General features: G+C 36.9%; 1 protein-coding gene across 1 annotated transcript in view; it reads left to right on the top strand.

Annotated features, from left to right (window-relative positions):
* Positions 1-13,865, top strand: part of POLQ (DNA polymerase theta) — a 65,271-nt gene extending 51,406 nt beyond the window's left edge. Inside the window, exons 25-30 of the mRNA XM_063294612.1 lie at positions 2,719-2,903; positions 5,611-5,722; positions 8,179-8,303; positions 9,884-10,037; positions 12,339-12,454; positions 12,883-13,865. Coding sequence (XP_063150682.1) covers positions 2,719-2,903; positions 5,611-5,722; positions 8,179-8,303; positions 9,884-10,037; positions 12,339-12,454; positions 12,883-12,996 — 806 coding nt within the window. The 3' untranslated portion in view covers positions 12,997-13,865. The remainder of the gene's footprint in view (positions 1-2,718; positions 2,904-5,610; positions 5,723-8,178; positions 8,304-9,883; positions 10,038-12,338; positions 12,455-12,882) is intronic.
* Positions 13,866-19,987: the final 6,122 nt, after the last annotated feature.

Genomic DNA, 19,987 nt, shown 5'->3' with positions numbered 1-19,987 from the left:
TGTGCTGTCACTCTTTGGATGAAGGGCTAATCTACTGAGATTTGATTTGTCTGGAGACAGATACTGGAATCAGAATGTAGCCTATTTTGGATGAGATAGTACTTTACATGAAGAATCAGGTTCATAGTTTCCAGTCTTAGCTTTACACAGATGTCTATAGCTAGAAATGCTTCTGTGTAGTTTAAGTTGGTGGACCAACTGTATCCTTTCCTGATGAGGTCACATGCAGCTATGGTGACACTTGCCTTAGTTCCATCTAGACTAGATAATCTTTAAAAGTGTTAACTTTTAAAGATGCAGCCCTGAAAAACCTGGTGGGCATTCACATAGAGGATCATACTACACCTATCTTACAGAGCTGCACTGGTTACAAATTGGCAAAATTCAAAGCATTCAAAGAATGTCCATTCAAACTCTAAAGGGCTAAAGGTCAATTCCTAAAGGACTGTCTCCACCTATAGCAGTCTTCCCTTCCATTTAGACTCCTCAAGAAAGCCTGGATATATAAATTACCTGGAACTTTTGACAATTTGAGAGCTACAGGACTTCATGTATTCCAGCAGATACTAAAGGTCAGAGTAGCACAGAATGGACAATTTGAAGCAGTCCATTATGCCCACGAACAAGCATGTACAAAATCTCAGTCTGTCTTACTCATTGCATTACAAATAATCATCATATATAATCTCTTCCTGATAATGATCCATCTACAGGTAGTCCTGGCTTAACAATGATAATTGGGACCAGCAACTCCATCACTAAATGACACCGTCATAAAGCATGATGTCACATGACTGCACCAACTTATGGCAGCAGTTCCAGTTGCTGTCATTAAGTGAATCCTTCGTGGTCATTAAGTGCAACATCTCATGATCTCCATTTGCAATCTCCTGCCAGCTTCCCCATTCCTAATTGGAAGCCAGCAGTGAAGGTTGCAAATGGTGATCATGTAACCACAGGACACTGCAACTGTTGTAATTGCAAGCTGGTTGCCAAACACCTGAATCACAATCATGTGGCTGCAGGGATGCTGTGACAGCCACAACTATGAGGATCAGTCATATGTCTTTTCATTCAGTGCTGTTGTAACTTTGAACAGTTGCTGAACAAGTGCTCGTTAAACGAGGTCTACATGTAGTAGGATTGGCCTCCTTTAGAATAACCATGAAGGATGTTTTTTTCTTACCCATTAATGAAGAAATTCCTAAAAGGCCTAATGAACTTGTACCGGTCAATAAAGCTCCAGCCCAGAGCAGAACTTTCTGTAGTCTTCTGCAGGCTGCTTTCAAGGCTGTCCATGTCCTTGGCTATGAGCTGACATGAGCCTCCTGTGCTTCACAGTAGTATTCGTAGTAACAGTCACATCAACCAGAAGGCAGGCAAACTTCGAACTGTACGTTGACCCATCCATCATGCTTTTTTTTTTTTCTGGAGGGTGTTCTGACCTGATGTTACCTTCTTATCCAAAGTATCTTTGGACATTCATATAAAGAAGCCCTTTTTTGTAAGTATCTTTACATCCTCACCATCAACACAACTAGAACTTTCACTGTACTCACTAGAGGTACACGACAAGCCATTTTGCTGCTTGAAAGACTGTTTACTATAGTGCCCCTCCCCCAAAGTTTCTCATCCAATGTTAGCTAACTGGGGCATACAAATCATTAGTTTAGGCTACCAGTTAGCCGAGTTACCTCCAGCTCATTCTCTCTGGGGAAGTCTGATTTCCCCATGAACAGAATTCCAAGGGATGATTCCCCAAGACCTTTTGATGTAGCCAACAGAAATTTGGCTGGATGGGCACTCTCAAATGGGCACCTCTTTTGGCATAGTTACAATTTCTAGTTGGCTCTTCTTGATGATTAGCTTGAATAAGATGCTAAACTCCATATGATTTAATAAATTCAGACATGTTATAGTTACAGGTTTCCTGTAGTCTCTCTCTAAACTAGAATCAAGGATTAAAACCACTATGAATAGTAATTCTGCTTGAATCACTGAACCTCCTTTCTGTTCCATTCAGATTAATTTACATATTATTCTCAAACACACATTGCCTTCCTTGAAAACCTTCCATCTCTATCAGACTTTAACTGCCCTTCCACTTCAACATTAGAAAAGAGGGAATGTAATTTCACTGGCAATTGCATTATATTGTTTTTTGTACATTCATAGAAAGGCATTGCATCCATCCATGATTTTAATAATATTTCAATATGTACTTAAAATTCCACGACAGAATGTTGCCATTACACATAACTTGCATCAAGTATTTTTCTATAAAATAGGTGCCCATTCCTTTTATCAGGAATGTTCTAGGCCTGTCTTAGGCAAAAAAGCTGGCTGGGTGAGTTTGGGCCAGTCACTCACTCTCAGCCCAACCCACCTAACAGGGTTGTTTTTGTGGGGCAAATAGGAGGCAGGAGAATTAGGTATGTTTGCTGCCTTGAGTCATATATATATAAAAAGGCGGGATAAAAATCTAAATTTCATTTTGGGAGAAAAATATAAACATACGATACTTAACTTTTTCTGAATTGTATTTTACTGGATCATTACAATATATCAAATATCAACTATATTCAACCTCTTGAAACTGAAGCAGGAAGTTATCCCATCTCCATGTATCTTTCACTTGAAAGATCAGTAATTAAGAGAAAGAAGCCCTTGTTTGTGATTTAAAGGAAATCAGTAATTGTTTTGTGTGATTGACTATAGGTGGCTTGATCTTGGCTGCTGATTACTCTCAGCTCGAGTTAAGAATCCTTGCACACTTTTGTTCTGATGATCGGCTGCTCCGGGCCTTCAGTGACAATGCCGATGTCTTTAGAAGCATTGCAGCTGAGTGGAAGAAGGTTGACCCTGAAGAGGTTGGGAATGATTTAAGGCAACAAGCTAAGCAGGTAGTTTTGAAAATGTACATCTTTCTTGAGATAACAATTTAGTTGAACAATCTTTTTACCTTTCTCTATACCCATGATATTACATATCATAATATCATGTATATAATATACATTTTATATCATGTTTGATGTGTATGAAAGTCTCTAGTAAGTTGAAAACTAAGAGTATCATGGTATTCTATTAAATATCTCATTTAATGTAATAATAAAAAAAACTGTATTGCAAAATAGAGCTGCGAAACAGACATTTTACTTTGGCCACTAAGCTGGGAGCATATTTCATTAACCAGAACATCACTGTTGGATTTTATTATACAGTTGATCTGTAATCTTTTTCAATATCATATTTAGGTTATCTAGGAAACCCATCCCATTAAGAGCTGCCCAAATCTGAGTACCTTTCTCTTCTGTCTCTTGCTCCAGCAGAGAGATCTTTCTTTCCTTTCGTCTTTTTCTTGTTTGCTTTCCTTATCTGTTCTGCATCCTCAGCTGTCAGAGTCCTTCCTTCCTTTGCTTAGTAGAGAGAGCTCGCTTGCTGGCTCACCATCTTTCCCAGTCCCTGAGAGCGGAGAGAGCTTTATGTCAGGGTGGCCAGGTCCAACCCTCCTCTTTCCCTTGGGTAGCTCCGGCTTCCCAGCTTGCCTTCCTTCTCCACATGCCTCTGCCTGGAAAGCCTGGTGTTGCAGAAGCTACCAGAACAGCTGGGGATCCTGGAGTTTGATGCTGCTGGTGTGAGAGGCTTCAGGGTACCAACTGTGTGGTCTGGGCAACAAAGCCTCACTGTTGCTGGGAGACCTACTGAGTCAGGCCAACGGGGAGACTGCTCCACCACTAGCATGCTGCTCCTCTTCCTGAAGCCTTTCCATGGCCTAGCTTATGTTTCTGTATGGCACCTAATGCCCTGTCCTGACTTAGCATCATCCTCAGTGCCTATAAGTGGACTGCAGAAAAAAGCCTCAGTAGTTTGAATCCTCTGATACAGGTAGTCCTTGTTTAGCAACCACTTTGTTTAACGACCATTCCCAGTTACTACGGTGATGAAAAAGTAACTTTATGACCAATCCTCGCATTTACAACCTTTGCAGGTCTGTAAAGCAAAGGAAAGCTGAAGTAAGATCATAAGCATAGTTGCTGTTTCACTTAGCAACTGCTTTGCTTAATGACTGTATTTCCAGTCCCAATTGTGGTTGCTAAATGAGGACTACCTGTATATTGATATCTAGAAGTAGATTTACTTGTTTAAAAAAAATAGATTAATTTCAACATACATAACAAGGAAACAATTGGAACGATAAATGGATGAGACCTGGATATTCTAGTGAAGATTGCTATTATAAAATAGTCATATATCAAGTTGGATAATAGAAGTGAGATAAAACAAAGAAGCTTCATAAAGAATGAATGGGATCTAGACAGAATTAGCTATTGTACATTCTCAGTTGCTTCTAATAATAATAACTAGAATTTTTGCAACCTTCCTAGATATTTCAGTAAATTAATCCTAAAATAGTCCTATAATTGCCAGTTGAGATTGGTCTGAAAATTTGTAGCCAGGTGGCACAATGAGCTTAAAATGTCAGCTGTAAGATAGGGCAAGTTAATAGTGCAAATCACAGATTCAACTATGTGGACAAATGCAAAGGAAGTATTGATAAGGGATATTATTGTAATTTCCCATTATTACCATCAAGGGCAAGGCATTGATTCATGCTGGCATACTGTAACTGCCCTATGTGGAGTATGAAGTATATTATAAATATATCTAGGTTTTTACCATAGTCAACAAACATTAAGTTCGTTGGGTATTTATCTTACGTAGCAAATGTGTAAAGTTTAGAGATTTCAAAATCTTTGGATTGGGCAAGACATGACAGAAGGCAGAAAAAATGAAGAGGGAAAAATGTAAATGATATTTAAGTCATACAATTGATTAGATTCCAAAATGGGATGTGTGGATTGAGATTGCAAATGCCAAGAACATTGAGAAGTTACAGTTCTATCTCATATATTTCTTGGCAGAAGAGTAGGATATAAATTTAATAAATCAACCCCACATAAAACTAATGTGTAAGTCCCAAAAGAGACAGTGTAGGCACCTTTCTGCTTCTAATTATTGTACTGGGACGTTTTGTAGGGAGCATTGTAGCCTTCTGCAGCTTTCATAAGTTTTCTTCCTCTCTTCTGAGTTTTGCAATTGTGTTTCTGATTCTATTACCTTAAAATGTCAACATCATCATCATCATTCCACTTTTCTGAATCAGTATTCATTTTTTTTCTGTCATTTGAAGCTAAACTTTTTAATTGTGATCTCACGGTTTAGTGAGCCAGCAAATTGCATTAGACCATAACCTGGGTCCTCAGTTTGTGGCAGGAAAAATAACCCATTCTCCATAACCCATTCCCCTTCCCTTCCCTGTGTCTTTCAATCTTTTGATGTAGTTAGAAGTGAACATTATGAAGGAGTTAAATTGGAAGGTATTTGTCTTGCCTTTTCAAAGAGTTTTAAGGAAAGCAGAGTTCAATAACAATTCATGGTCTAATGCACTCAAAATGACAAAGCTTTTATTGTTCAAATAACTATCCTTTGTATATGATCAACAAGTAAAATCTAATATTTCAGTTGAAAAAACAGTTTTGTGCCAGCAAAATGTCTTATTCTTGAATCTGGTTGGTTATTCACTAGTAAATTAGAATGTCATTTTTCCAGATTTGCTATGGAATAATCTATGGAATTGGAGCTAAATCCTTAGGGGAGCAGATGGGTGTTCAAGAAACTGATGCTTTGTGCTTCATTGAGTCCTTCAAATCCAGATATCCAGGTAAAGGCTACCAATACCTATTGTTTTTGGCATCTTTGCTCAGTGGTTTACTAAATGCAATGCTGGTTAAATGTTATTCCTGGACAAGTAGTCCTCACTTAATTGGACTGGAATTTCCATCGCTAAGTGATGCAGATAAAGCACAACGTCATGTGACCACACCGGTTACCAATGGAAATTCTGGCACTTCCAGTTGCAGTTGTTAAGCAAATCACCATCGGTCGTTAAGCAAGGACATCACATAATCTCCATTTGTGACCTCCTGCCGGCTTCCCCATTGACTTTGCTTGTAGAAAGCCAGCAAAGAAGGTCGCAAATGTGGGTCACATAATCACGAGCTGGGTGCTGAGTGCCCGGATCACGATCACATGACTGTGGGGACGCTGCAACGGCTGTAAGTACAAGGACTGGTTGTAAGTACCACTTATTCAGTGCCACTGTAAGTTTGAATGGTCACTGAACAAGTGGTCCTTAAAGAGGACCACCTGTATATACTTCTGCAATACTTATAATGTACCTTTAAGAAGAATTGTAAAAGGTACAATATTTGATGGATTACTTTTGGTTTTGATAATGATATTATATTCAAACAGCAACATTCAAATAAGATTTTCCCCAGTAGGATACTTAACAGATAGTATAATAACAACTTGTAGGGCTAAGCAAGGTGTCCCTGCTCTACTTCTTTTTAATTTGTATAATAATTATATCATTTCTGTGCTAAAAGAGGAGGATTTATTTTCCAGTCAAAGTCAAAGAAAGGAAACTGTTGGTTCTAGTGTAATTTATGCCAGTCTTTCTTTCAGATATTCAGGCAAGTCTGCGCATTGGTTAGCCCATTATTGTTTTTAAAATGATTTAATTATTAACTATGAGAAAATTAAAGTTTAATGTTTAGGCAAAAAACATCTAAGCATCAGTTGAAAGTGGGAGAGCATACCATTAAGCAAGTCTTTCCCTGCTGATACCTTGGTTCTGCTATCTAGAAAAAATCTGGTATCTAGAAAAACATTCTAGAAGAAAATTCTCTCAACATGCCCTGTGGGAGAAGCTGTTGGGCAGCAGCTCAAAATGCTGCTAACAGCTCCATTCTGAAGCCCCCCTCCTGGTCACATGACCCAGGACAGCGCTGCTCCTAAGGGGGCGGAAAGAACTCCATAACTGTGCTCTGCATGCTTTCCTATCTTGCTTGGTATTTCTTTTCTTTCTCTATTTTTAGCTATGCCACTATATATTTTATTTATTGTCAAATACGTTGTCTTTGTTGTATTAGTCAGTGACCATGATAATGAACCATACTGAACTTTTTGCTTCTTTTACTTTAGAATAAGTGATAACACTAATTTCTTATTTCTTACTTTTCTCTTCAAACCTGTCTCCCATGGACCATCATTTTCACCATTTTTCCTGGATGCAGAGCAAACTGTACTTTTTCAACTGCACTTCCAGTCCTTATTAATTCAATGTTAACTTTCCTAAATGTCCTCCATCTTCCACTGTCATTTTGGTTCAAATATGAAGTAGCCTGTTTTCTCTTTCCTGATATCTGTGTGTGTGTGTGAGAGAGAGAGAGAGAGAGAATCTGAAAGTGTTATAAATAAAACTCTGCACTTTGTAACTTCAAACTGTTTGGTTCACTGACTTCCTATTTAGAAATAGTCCCCATTCTAGTTCAAGCATAAGGGCTTGGCACATTTCTGGAAAAGATTACTCAGCCTGAAATTCATTTATACATATGTGGGTGAACTAAGGGCATGCAACGACAGGACACTTTGCATGGAAGAATTCTGAAGGGAGCTCTATTTTGGTTAATCCAAGCTTTTTTCATTTCAGAGGATATCAAGTTATTGCTGCTGCTATTCAGTAAATAGTGTTTAGGAATTTGAGATATACCAGCAGGTGCAGATCTTCAAGGCAGTTTGGAATCAGCTCTGGATCTCTTTCTTCCCATTATGTTTACAGAGCCTGGGAGATGAGTCTATTTATTAAAAGCGATGCTACAGTATATATGAAATGGCAGCACATCTAGTCTTTTCTGTTGAAATGCAGCAGCTCTGGAAAGCTTCTGGTCAGTCCATTCCCCCACTGGCAGCAACTCTTGCCTCCTTCCTCTTGCCATAGCATCGTTTCCTACGTTTTGGAGTCAGTGGCCATGAAAACAACGCAGTGTTTTTTGAAAGACCAGCACATGGGAACAGTAGGGGTATTGCAGTGCCCTTTGCCTAATAATAATAATAAGGAAATGTAAAACTTAAGCATGAAGCAACCTAATGTAAGGCATGCCTTATATCCACTAAATTTGAGCGTTAAACAACTGTTGCTGAGATAAGGAAGCTGATATTGTTAGTACAAAACAGCAAGATATGTATGGACTCATAATCACAGATTTATACTTGAAAATGATGAACTGATAGCTGTCACCGGAAATGGCTTAACATTATATCATGTTGTTGTAGGCATTCAAAAATTCCTGAAAGAGACAACAAAGAAGTGCAGCCGAGATGGGTTTGTGCAGACAATCATGGGAAGGCGTAGATACCTTCCAGCAATTAAAGAAACAAATCCTTACAAGAAGGCTCAGGTATAGTGAGAAACATTCTGTCCAAACCACCAAATCTCTTTGAGGAAATAAAACGCATATAGCCATCCTGTATTCCACCCTCTCATGGTACTGCTCTTGCTATTTGAATACTTATGTGTGATCTTACCTTTAGTTTTCAAATATTGTTTGCTGTGTTTCTCCTTTCTTCTCCCCGTTGGCCTGTCATTGCTGTTACCAAATTGCAGCAATATAAACCATTTCTGCCCACTCAGGATCCATGTCTTGATCTATTTGTAGCTTCTCTGCAGCTCACATTCGTTGCAGTGAAGCCCAAGCATATCAGTGGTAATTCTCAGTAGCTCTCGTTCCTCTGTATGGATGTACAACTAGCTCCCATTGTTTCCAGTCCCCAGCCTTGTTATTTATTTCAGTACATCCTCTCCAAAATGGAGCACATAAATACCAGGGGGATGCGTTCCACCTCCCATCAGAATGAAAAATCTGGTCGCTCTGAGTTCTCTTGGAGAGAACAGCCATCCTAAACACATCAGTTGCCAAATCATCAAATTCTTATATCCTGCAGGAGGGTCTTCCAATTAACAACTGTGAGCTATCTCTTTTTTATTCAAATTCAGTGTGGGTTTGTGATTTTTGGTTATTCAGAAGGATTTCACTATATTTCACTGTATTTAGTTCTTGTTCAGTTTAACAAATTATCTGCATTCATTGTTTTAAATACAAACATAAAAAAAAACAACTCCCCAACTTTGCATTTTAAAATGATTAAAATGGTTATTAATTGTACCATTTGTCACACACATTACAATAATTTTGGGCCCCGTCAGCCTATATGACAAATTTGAAGTATAATGTATGCCGTTTTCAAACAGCCAAGAACTCCTAGGGTAATATTTTTAAAGATTACAGACTGTGGAGGCTGGGGGGCAGGGAGGCCCTAGCATGTATGGATTTTAATGCCAACTGTACATATTGGTTTGTATGATTTGAATCTGCTTTAATATGAACTCATCCAGAAGATTTTTTAAAACTCATATGCTAAAATGTATTAAATTTCAACTGCCCGGAGTCGTCATTGAACGAGATTGGGTGGTGGATAAATTTAATAAATAAAAATAAAATAAATAAATTGTGGGCACACTCATGTGCAATGGCACAGCCTCCCTACTAAAAGAACTGCATAGAGGAATTTAGTTATGTTGCTTTACTACAGAACTATTCATTTCTTTTACCTGCCAAATCACAACTACTTCTTCATTGTTCTTCCTCTTCTTTTTTAGTTTGACATTCAATCCTGTAAGCCTTTATTTATTTGCTTGCTTGCTTATTATACTTGTAACTCACCTAATAGCTATTGTTCTTTGTATTTGCCTGCTTTCATTTATACTACAGGACACAGAAATACAGTACTGTAGTACTTTTAGCAGCTCTATTATTATTTCAGCCTGTTTTTAGAAGGAAGACACACACACACAGAGTTCCTGGAAATTAAACATTAAAGAATGTTAAAATTAACATTCTCAGTTGAATATATATTCTATTGCCTACTTATAACAGTTAATTAGTTTGCACTGCTTCACTGTGATTTTCATTAACTTTAGGCAGAGAGGCAAGCTGTAAACACTGTTGTCCAGGGCTCTGCTGCAGATATTGTCAAGGCAGCCACAGTGAATATTCAGAAACAGCTGGAAGCTTTACCTTCAGCAGTAAAATCTTTTGGACATTTGGAGAGCTCATTCCCCAAAATGCTGGCAGGTCAGTATTTTTTTCCTCTTCTGTTTTTATATTTTATGTTTAGTATGAAATGTTCTAAATTTTAAAATAATGGGAAACACCTACTTTCAAGTAAAAGAAGGATATTAAATGTTTGCTCCTTTTTCAGAGCTTCTGCAATATATTAACATAACCAGGTTTTGCTTTTAGCTTGTCTCAGAACACCAAATATTCCACACAGGTATTTCCATATAGTGAGTGGGCTGCCTTGAGTTCTGTATCAGTTAGGATCAATACTCAATTACATTTTCACTTACAGTGTAAATGAAAAATGTCCTCAAGTAAGGATAACCTCTAAGTCTGTTTCAAGAAAGCAAAATACCCAGCTCTTACATTACTTTTTAGACTACTGCATTTACAATATCAAAACTTTTAACAGGAAAGCTTTTGGGAAACACTGCTCACCAACCTAACACATTTGGCCCTCAGGACCTCAAATGATGCCCTTCCCCAATGCTCACTCATAAGTCAGAAAGGGCAGGGGGATGGGGTCTGTGCCAGTAGGCCCTCGTCATCTGACTTAAGGGAGAATGACTGGTGAAAGATGCAGTTCTAACACCTGCCCCTGCCCTGCTTCATCAGTTAGATGTTTCTGAAATCTAGGGTCTAACTAAATGAAATGCGATTGTTAGTCAGGAAAAGGAGAATATTATTTTTCCTATTTATGCGGGAGAGGAAGGTATTCATCTTTCAGAATATTCCCTTTTCTTACATTTTTAATGTTAATAAGAAGAATCAGTATAAGCTGCAGTGTTCATAAGAAAAGTACAAGGGAAAGAAGAAGAATGTTCCAGGATTCCCTGTATCACATATTTGCGTGTTATCCTTAACAGCACTATTCCTGACTATACAGAAAGTGATTTCCTGCATCTTTTACACAGGTATTGAAAGCAATGAAATTGCCTTTTTCTTCTGACTTAAGCAGTTTATTAAAACACAGCACTCAATACTGTGTTAAGAGAGAAAATTAAAACCAGGGAAAAAATAATGTGCCTAAATTATATAAGAATTAGTTCCTTTCTAAGTTCTGTACAAATTCTTTACAAATCTAGCAAACAGGACCAAAAAGGAGTGAAATGTAATCTAAAAACACTGAGGTAATAGCAAAATAAATCTATAATATTGGCTCTGGTATAAAATAATAGTACAATAAAGAATGAATTCAAATAATTAAAAAAATCCATTCTTTATTAATGTAAAGTGTTACATTATTTTTAGTTTCATAATGATTCCTAAGTCTTGAAAGTAATTTATAGTTATAACAATTCTCCCCTTTTGTTAATTTTCCAGAAAGAGCAGGAAAATCAGACTCTTGACTGTTCTAGCTCCTGAGCTTTCAAGTTCAACCAGATATGGGCTCAAAATTGTAGGGGGAAAAAATAATCCCAAATGAGAAAGTTTGAAAGCATTTAGCAGTGACACCATTAGGCAAAATGAGATGGCAATTTCAGGAAGGGGATCGTAGTTAGACACAGCTTGTTTGTAGGAAGGAAACTGGCCTAGTTCTCCAAAATGTGCATCAGAATCAAATGACCTAAGTCAGAAAGGGGACCTGGGAAGAGTGACAGTGGGAGATGGGGCAGAGTTATATATGGTGATGGCAGCTGATGGATCTTCTTGAACTAGCCTTTTTCCTGCTAAGTCCAGTATAACACTGCAAAATACCATTATAGCTATGTAGCATTTGCTGAAATACTTCAGGGGCAGGAAAGTATACCTCTGTCAAACGAACTACCCATTTGGAAGGCTTTTCTAATGTTAAGCCAAAACCTGCTTTCCTGTAATTTTAATCCATAATCTTACCCCTTGGAATAACAGAGAACAATTTTGCCTCATCTTCTGCATTTTTCATTGGACCTGGTGTTCATCTCCCTCATCATCCTGGTTTGGTTTTTTATCCTAGCAGTCTAACCTATCAGTGTTTTGCTAAAATGTAATGTCCAGAACTATATATGTTACTCTAAACATGTCCTGACTAATGCAGGTTAGAACAAAACAGTTATTTCTCTACAAAAAGGCTTCTGTATTCGTTTCAACTTATAAAAGCTGAATCTAGGTTTGTTGAATCCATTGGCTTAACAATATGTATCTGTCCTGGTGATCCTACTTCCAAATCATTTCAGGGTTTTCTTCACTAGCACTACCACTTCTTTCCTTTGGAGGGCAGGATATTTCTATTCATGTAGCAATAATGATTTGTCTTTAAACAGTTTTATAACTTTTAAATCTGTTGAAACTGTTCTTTTAATGTTTAAAGATACAGTGTTCGTTTTATTTGTCTAGAAAAACCACAGAGGATGGGAAAGAGGGGGATTATGCATGCCAGACATGGAGGATTCTTCATACTCCAACTGCATGATGAACTTCTCTATGAAGTTGCAGAAGACAGTATAATTCAGGTACAACGATTCAGTTCTCCTAAAATCCTTACAAACTGGTTGGTGTCTGGGTGTTCACCAAGTTGACTGCAAAGAATACAGTAAAAATAGAAAGGGAAGTTGCCTCCTGTTCACCCTTGTTACTGGGCTCCAATCCAGTCCTGTCCTTATGTTTAGGCCTACATCTTATAATGTCACTTTAGATAGAAGTTGCATTCAGAGCCTTGGGGAATGAAGTGCGAATGGGCTTATTTTCATGCTGCAAAATGCCATTCTATGTTTGGGCTTGGGCTGGTATAAGATTGCATTTTGAAAAAATGACATAAAATAGTTTATGATTAAAGGTTTATTCAAATACCTAACTAGTAAAAAAAAGTTACAGGTTTGACCATCTCATGGGAACCATGCACCCAGTTATTTTTCTAAGACTATGTTGTTGTTGTTTTCAGGTGGCACAGATTGTTAAGCATGAAATGGAAAATGCTGTAAAACTCTCAGTAAAGCTTTCAGTAAGGATCAAAATTGGACCTAGTTGGGGACATCTCCAAGACCTAGAATTCTGAATGTGGAACAGAAGTTTGTAATGCACAATTCTGTGAGGAAATTTATAGACTGGACATATTTCTGTTTTTAGCATTGGTACATCCATTGGTATTTCAGAAAAAATCTAAACCCCTAGATCAATTAAGAAAATAATTCAGAGATCCCGTTATAACTAGAAATTGCTGTGAAATTATTTCACCAAATAGTATTATTTCCTGACGATAATCTTAGTGATTCCAAAGCCCATTTTTAACTGTTCAAATATTGACGCTTAAGAGAAAGGTGAATATAAGATTTTTTTTTTCAAATGCAGTGCAGCTAGGAACAGCTAGAAGAATGAATTGTTACATTTTACCAGTGCAGAAGCTTTTTGTATAAAGATTATGTACTCCATATATTCCAGTAACATACATAGTGAAATATATGAAAAACAAACTGGAATTAATCTATTTTACTATGTATGTAACTGGAATATATTGAGTATCTGTATTTCAGGTTTCTGTAATAATTCCATGATTTTTTTATATGCCAGATATTGACCATATATGTACATCAGCCTTATGAGTTTGCTTCATATGTATAAAGGAAGGTACAAAATATGAATACCCTGCTAAGGGTAAATTACTTCCAAGGAGTACATGCATGAACTATGTGTCTATTGCAGGGCGTGGTAGGTGATTGGGATGTCTCTTGAACACAATTTTGTATTTAAACATTTGCAATCCATTCTTTTCCTATTTCATTTTTCGTCTGACAAATCCTATATAGTGTAGCTTACTGCTTTGTTATGTCTTTTCTGTGTGATTTAAATTAGTCAATGAATTTGCTCACTTTGTTCCATAATATAATTTATCTCATCATTTTGTGTAAAATAAACAAATGTGTTCCTTCTCCCAAGCTGTATTTGAAAATTAGTTCTGCATTTGGATATTTCACTCTGATAATCAAAAAGTTGAGCTGTGATGAGATGGTGCCTAACTTGCATTGTACTATGACAAGTAAAGAACTGGTGGGACAGAGGGCTAGGAGAATTTGGAGGGAGGGTCAGGAGTAGAAGAAACTGCTGTCAGCAGACAGGAGACAGCGGATATCCAGAAGGAAGGGGGGGATTAACCTCTTTGTGTGTGCAGCAGAGCACTGAGGTGTGAATTCCAAAAGAACAACTAAAATACCTGATGGGGCCTGGAATCAGAGGAACTAAGATAGTCTGAGGGGAAAAACATACTTTCAAAAAGGCCACCCACCGACCCCCATCTGGAAACAATAGAGGAGGCATGTTGAAGATAATTACACAGAAATTCTGGGCAGAGCAAAGCTCTCTTAATACAGGTATGTTGTGATTACTACAAGTTTGAATAATGCAATCTTTAAGTGCAAATTGTAAATTGATACCAGGTCAAGTTTAATGCAACCCAAAATTTAGTTAATGTGAGATTAGCATATGCACAATTGAGGTTAGTGCATGTGCAGTTGCAGTTGGGGTTTTAGACACTGCTAATCTTCATGTGTGCAAAATGGAGAAAAGGAAGATTCTGTCAGAGGAAAACAGTGCAAGTTTAAAAAAGAAGAGGCTCTTTATTACTAGAGCAAAATTTTGATGTAATTAAACAACATGAATGTGGTCATAGCAATGCTAAAATAGGGTGAGATGTTGAATGCCCAAATCTATGGTAGAATTCTTTTGTTTTTATTTTGCTTTCTATAACTACACTGTAACTTTGTTAGCCATAAATTTAAATTATTTTTATCCTTTTTTATATTTCATTAATATACATAAATATATGTTTAAAAATTTTCATTGCCTATTTCTGTTGAGCTGGAACCAATTACCACATTTCCCATAGAAATACCACTTTGAATAGTGCGGTTTCAAATAATGTGACCATTTTGTGGGATTCCTTAATCGCACTAATTGAGACCTACCTGTAAAGGAAAACTGAGGAACAGAAGTTACAATATGAGAGAGCCAGTATGGAAGATATGAGGTCATAACTTCCTTTAAAACAGTTAAAGGACAAAAACACAAGGAAAGAAGCAAAATGCAAATTAAGCCAAGTCCTGAATAGTTAAAGCTTTTAAAGGTACAAAACAAGCTGACTTCCGGTGGGGACATGGTGAACTGAACAGCTGTGTCTGTGGGCACTGCGGACAGAACTGACAATATGGCAGGTTTTTTTGGGCTCAGGCAGGTTTTTCCTGAAGCCCAGGAGCATTGTCACGGACAAAGAAAACGCTCAGAATCATACCATCTGCCCTCCTGAATGGCGACTTGCAACCAGAGGATCACAAACAGCATTTGCACTAACCTGGTAAGAGCTGCCGGGAGGCTGGGACGTCACCATTTCCAAGCCGCGCTGTAGCCTTAAAGGGACACTAAGACCAGCCACCCCATTTCTAAATCACCCAATTTATTTCATTTTAAGTTTATGTACTGTAAGACTTTTTACAGCAAGGAGAAGCGAGCTTTCTTGGTGCTTATTATTTTTGGGATTAATTTTTTTTTTAAGTTTTGGATTTTGCTTTCCATCCAAATACTAAGGACGGTTGAGAATACATAATTGTCTCCCTGTTACTATTTTTGCATTAAATTTGAAGATTTTACTATTTTCTTACATGTTGAATCTGCTGTTCTGGACTTTTAGCTTTCTGCTGCTTTTTTCCCTGGGGAATTGTCACCATACTTTCACTTGTGTGAACATCTTTCAGAAATTTTCCATTAACTCCTACTTTTGCTAGTTAAGTACCTAGGGGGCGCCATAATCTACTGCCTGAGACATGGAGGATTTCAAGCAGACTTTCTTGGATTTCCATTGTGAGCTTAAACAGATTCTTTTCGATTCCTGTCACATTATGCAAGATATTTGGGACACTGTAGAGAACATCAGTTCTAAAATGTGTCATCTGGTTGAGGATGTTGTGGAAGAAATTGAAGAGCTCAACAACAATAGAAACTAAGCGTTAGTTTCTGCTGTTTCTACTAACAGCAAGACTGAGGCTTTTGTTGAAATGCCAGGCAATGATTGAGTAGTCAACTTGAAGAAATTAAAGGGACAGAACGAATTGCAAGTCATAAGTGAGATTTATTTTCTGATGGAATGTTATGGAAAAGGAGGGGTTGTTATCTATGGGAGGTGTTCTGCTGAGAAGTCAGAGTCTTTAAAGGGGGCAGTTGGACTGTTTGATTTTATTTATGAAAAATGCTTTGTGTGTATTGTGGAGATACGTAAATGCTCTGGTTTATTTTGAAGTTGGGTAAGAGTTTAAGAATAATTATCTGGATTGCTTTTAAGGCTTGTTTGACTTCATTTCTCTTTAATGATCTGGATTAAGTTTAATAAGATATAATAATAAATGCTTGGTTTTAGGCTTAATATGATTAAGATAATTATAATTGTATTATTAACTATAGTGGCAGACAAGTTATATGCTTTTAGTTTGATCTCTATTATAGCAGACAGAAAAGTATAGAATAGTAGTAGGAAAGAAAGAAAGAAATGTTATTTGGTGGGGGGAGTTGATTAGGAGGTTTGTATTCTTTCTTTTAATATAAAGGGAAGGAGCAAATGTATTTAGTGATTTTTATAATGTGCTAATAGAATGATTTATAGAAATAATGTGATTTTGGTTTAATATAGGGTAAGGGATTGATTATGGAAAATGTTGTATATTCTTGCTGTTAAAAGTCAGAAGTCACCTCTTTATGTAACCTTTAATTTTTTTTTCTCTTTGTGTTTTCACACTGTTTTAGTTTTTTCTTTTTTCTTGTACTTTTTTTGCTTTTTTGTAGTTTTTATCTTTGTTCTAAATCTAATAAAAACTCTTATTTAAAAAAAATAAAGGTACAAAACAGGTTGAGGGAAGATGATGAGACCTTCAAAGGATCTCCAGACTGTGAGGCCCTGCATAGGAAGGTGAAGGAACTGGGAATGTGGGTCACATTTTTACTTCTCCTTCCAATTTAGGACCCCAGTGTCAGAGAATAGGGTTCAGGAAGTGAGCAATTGGTTATGTGGTTTGTGCCACAAAGAAGGCTTTGGCCAAGTCAGAGATCCAATAAATTCCTGTCCTCTCTTGCAGGCGGTGTTACTTAACAGAAAGTAATTGGGGGGGGGGGGGGGCTGCTATCCTGAACCTAATCTCCAATAAGGAGGAATTGCTTGAAGATGGCTGGAACCTTGGGAGAATGTGGCCATAATTGTCCTATTTGCACATATGGAAACATGTTTAACTTCATATTAAACAAAAATCCAAAATCTATAGTTTGGTAATACTTTTATTAGAATCAGCCAAAATGGCAAAAAAGAGTATGTGAGCTTTTGAGTTCTTCACAATCGTTGAGTAGGCAAAATTATGGTGATGAAGCCAAAAAAATGAAGTCTAAAAATTAGGCCAGCTAGGATATCTGTAGTCAGTTAAGTTAGTTGTTGATTTCAAATTCTGATTCGTACTAACTGGAGATGATGGGACATCTAGGATTAGATGACGTGCTAACATGATAAGCCACTATCTTTAGACAGATACACTGAATAATGTCAAGATTTGGGGACAATTGTTCCTACTAACCAATCAGTGCAAAGTAGCATAACACACACACACACATTCACTAGCTGGTTCACATAAGTAAAAATAGTTTATTTCAATTTAGCTTTGCACATTGTGTGAACCTAGTGTATTGTGATTTATTGTTATTAACTATGGTGAAATGAACTATGGCTTAGCAAACGTGTGAGCAGTGGCTGGGGACACCAACTCTGAAAGCATGAAATCTGCCTCTTTCTGGAAAAAGCAAGGCTCACAGAGCAGAAATAAGTGAACTGAGCCACAGAATAATTCTGGAGATCCACTAAGGAAAAAGTCAATTATTCCTGAACAGTGTAGGGTAGCATATTGGGCAAAGAAGATCGGATCTTAAAAACGTAAAATTCCTCTTCAGATAAGAGAAAATAATTGGCCAGTGGTGGTGGAATCTGCTCAGGGCAACTCAATTCAGTAATTTCCAAGGCACACAAATAGCCATGTTGGTCCATGACAAAAGTATCCCAAAAGCACAGCTGGAGTAACATCTTTATTGGGACCAGTGACAACAGCACGATACATAATTCTTCCCTAAAAGGTACATTCATGAACTGAAGTAGGAAATGCTGATTGAAGCATGTTTCAGTATCTGTTTTACTGAATGGAAAACCTGTGAATGCTGAAATAATGACAATTTACTTTTGTTTTTATTGTAGTTTATTAAAAGTGTTTTTGTTAAAGGAAATTTTATGATTACCATCAAAACCTATGGTAGTATAACCCACAGTTAAACTAGACAAAGAAGTACTTTTGATTTCTCATTCAGTGATTCTGTTTAGCCTTGCCTCCAGTCCAACTCCCTAATTTTCCAGCACATCTCAAAATAAAGTAACCATAACCAAACTCTCAATCAAATAACTTTCATTTACTAAATGACTGATAGCAACTATAATAAATCTTATTTTTTTATTTATATTGCATTTCTTAATATAAGAGTAAAACTCTTGCCAAGGACTTTACATCAACTTTTGTTGGCTTAGATACCCATACAATGTTTAACTGCATACTGTGTGATAATAGATCCTGGTTCTGTAATAGACTTGGACAATTTCATTTGATACATTTCTCCATACTATGCACAATTTTATAAAACTATTTTACACCACCACACTCTTTTCTTTATACAGTAGAGCAATCCACCTAACTTCTCGTCATTTTGTGGTCCTTTCGGTAAGTTCATTGAGTAGTTGGTGCAGTGTTGCATTTCCTTTTGTTTTGAAAGTTTCTGAACTTTCATCAGCCTCAGATCATTCTGAACTTTAGACTTAATATTCCAAGTTATTTTTCCATATCTTCCTTGGTGACCCTTCCCTCTTTTCATCACTTATGGGCTTTGTGAATTGGAGATGGTCACTAAGTTTTTGGGCAGACAGTATGGTTTCTATCATTCTCTTCAATTTTTTCCTAACAGATTATCTGGGATTATGCTTTCAGTAACTTCAGCATCTCTGACCAGCAGCGAATCAGAGGTAAACATATTTGTCTCAGCACTTCCTCACTCTCTGGAGGCTAGGTGTTTCTTGGTAGATGCTTCAAGACGCTCTCAGTTAGACAAAGGTTTTTGTGGAAAGGGACAAACTTTGTTGTCAAAACGTTCCCCATCCTTTTATGAATCTTGGTCCTTTATTTTGTTTTTAAAAAGCCTTTTTACTAAGCTATTCACCCTCACCTCATCCTTGGCCATGTTAGTGCCCAGTGATCTAATTTGGGGATCGCCGCAAAGAAATCTTTGCAATTCCTTTTGAACATGAAATTTATGTCTTAATATAACCTGCTTACTAAATATATTTTCCACTACAATTACTGAAAAATAAAGCAACACTAGTTGTAATCTGTATAGTTTATTTATAAATTTTTGCTGCAGTTCCCAAAGTATAAGCAAAAACAGTGTTGGAGAAATCCATCGGATTTCCATCAAAAGTGTTAGGTATGTTTGCTGCCTTGAGTTATTTACAAAACAATAATAAAGGTGGGATAAAAAATCTAAAAAAAAAAAAACCAACAAAAAAAACCAGAAACATAATTCAAACAATCTACTACAATCTGCGTCAAGATATTTCTCAGCTCAAAAACTTCACAAAATGTGCAAATTTAAGGAAAGTTTAAGACAAAGATGCATGATTTTGGATAATAAAATAGCATATTAAAAACGATCATGAATTTTGGAAAAGTTGCAAAATGATCTGGAACTTTGATGGAACAAACTTAAGGGAGATATGAAATACTGATACAAAGCAGTAGTAACAGCTGTCTGAAAATGTCTAGACATCCCATAAAGAAAGCACAAAAGTTTGGCCAGTGAACTTTAATGTTACTTTATTTGTTAACTAATAAAATGCATGACTGTTTTCAAACTAAACTTGCCTACAGAAAAGGAATGTCAGATCAGAGAAATGCATTTTCAGCTGAAAGCAACATGCTAGACATTTTAAAACA

The sequence above is a fragment of the Candoia aspera genome, chromosome 2 (genome assembly GCF_035149785.1).
Source record: "Candoia aspera isolate rCanAsp1 chromosome 2, rCanAsp1.hap2, whole genome shotgun sequence".
Taxonomy (NCBI): Eukaryota; Metazoa; Chordata; class Lepidosauria; order Squamata; family Boidae; genus Candoia; species Candoia aspera.
This window is presented reverse-complemented; position numbering and strand designations above follow the sequence as displayed.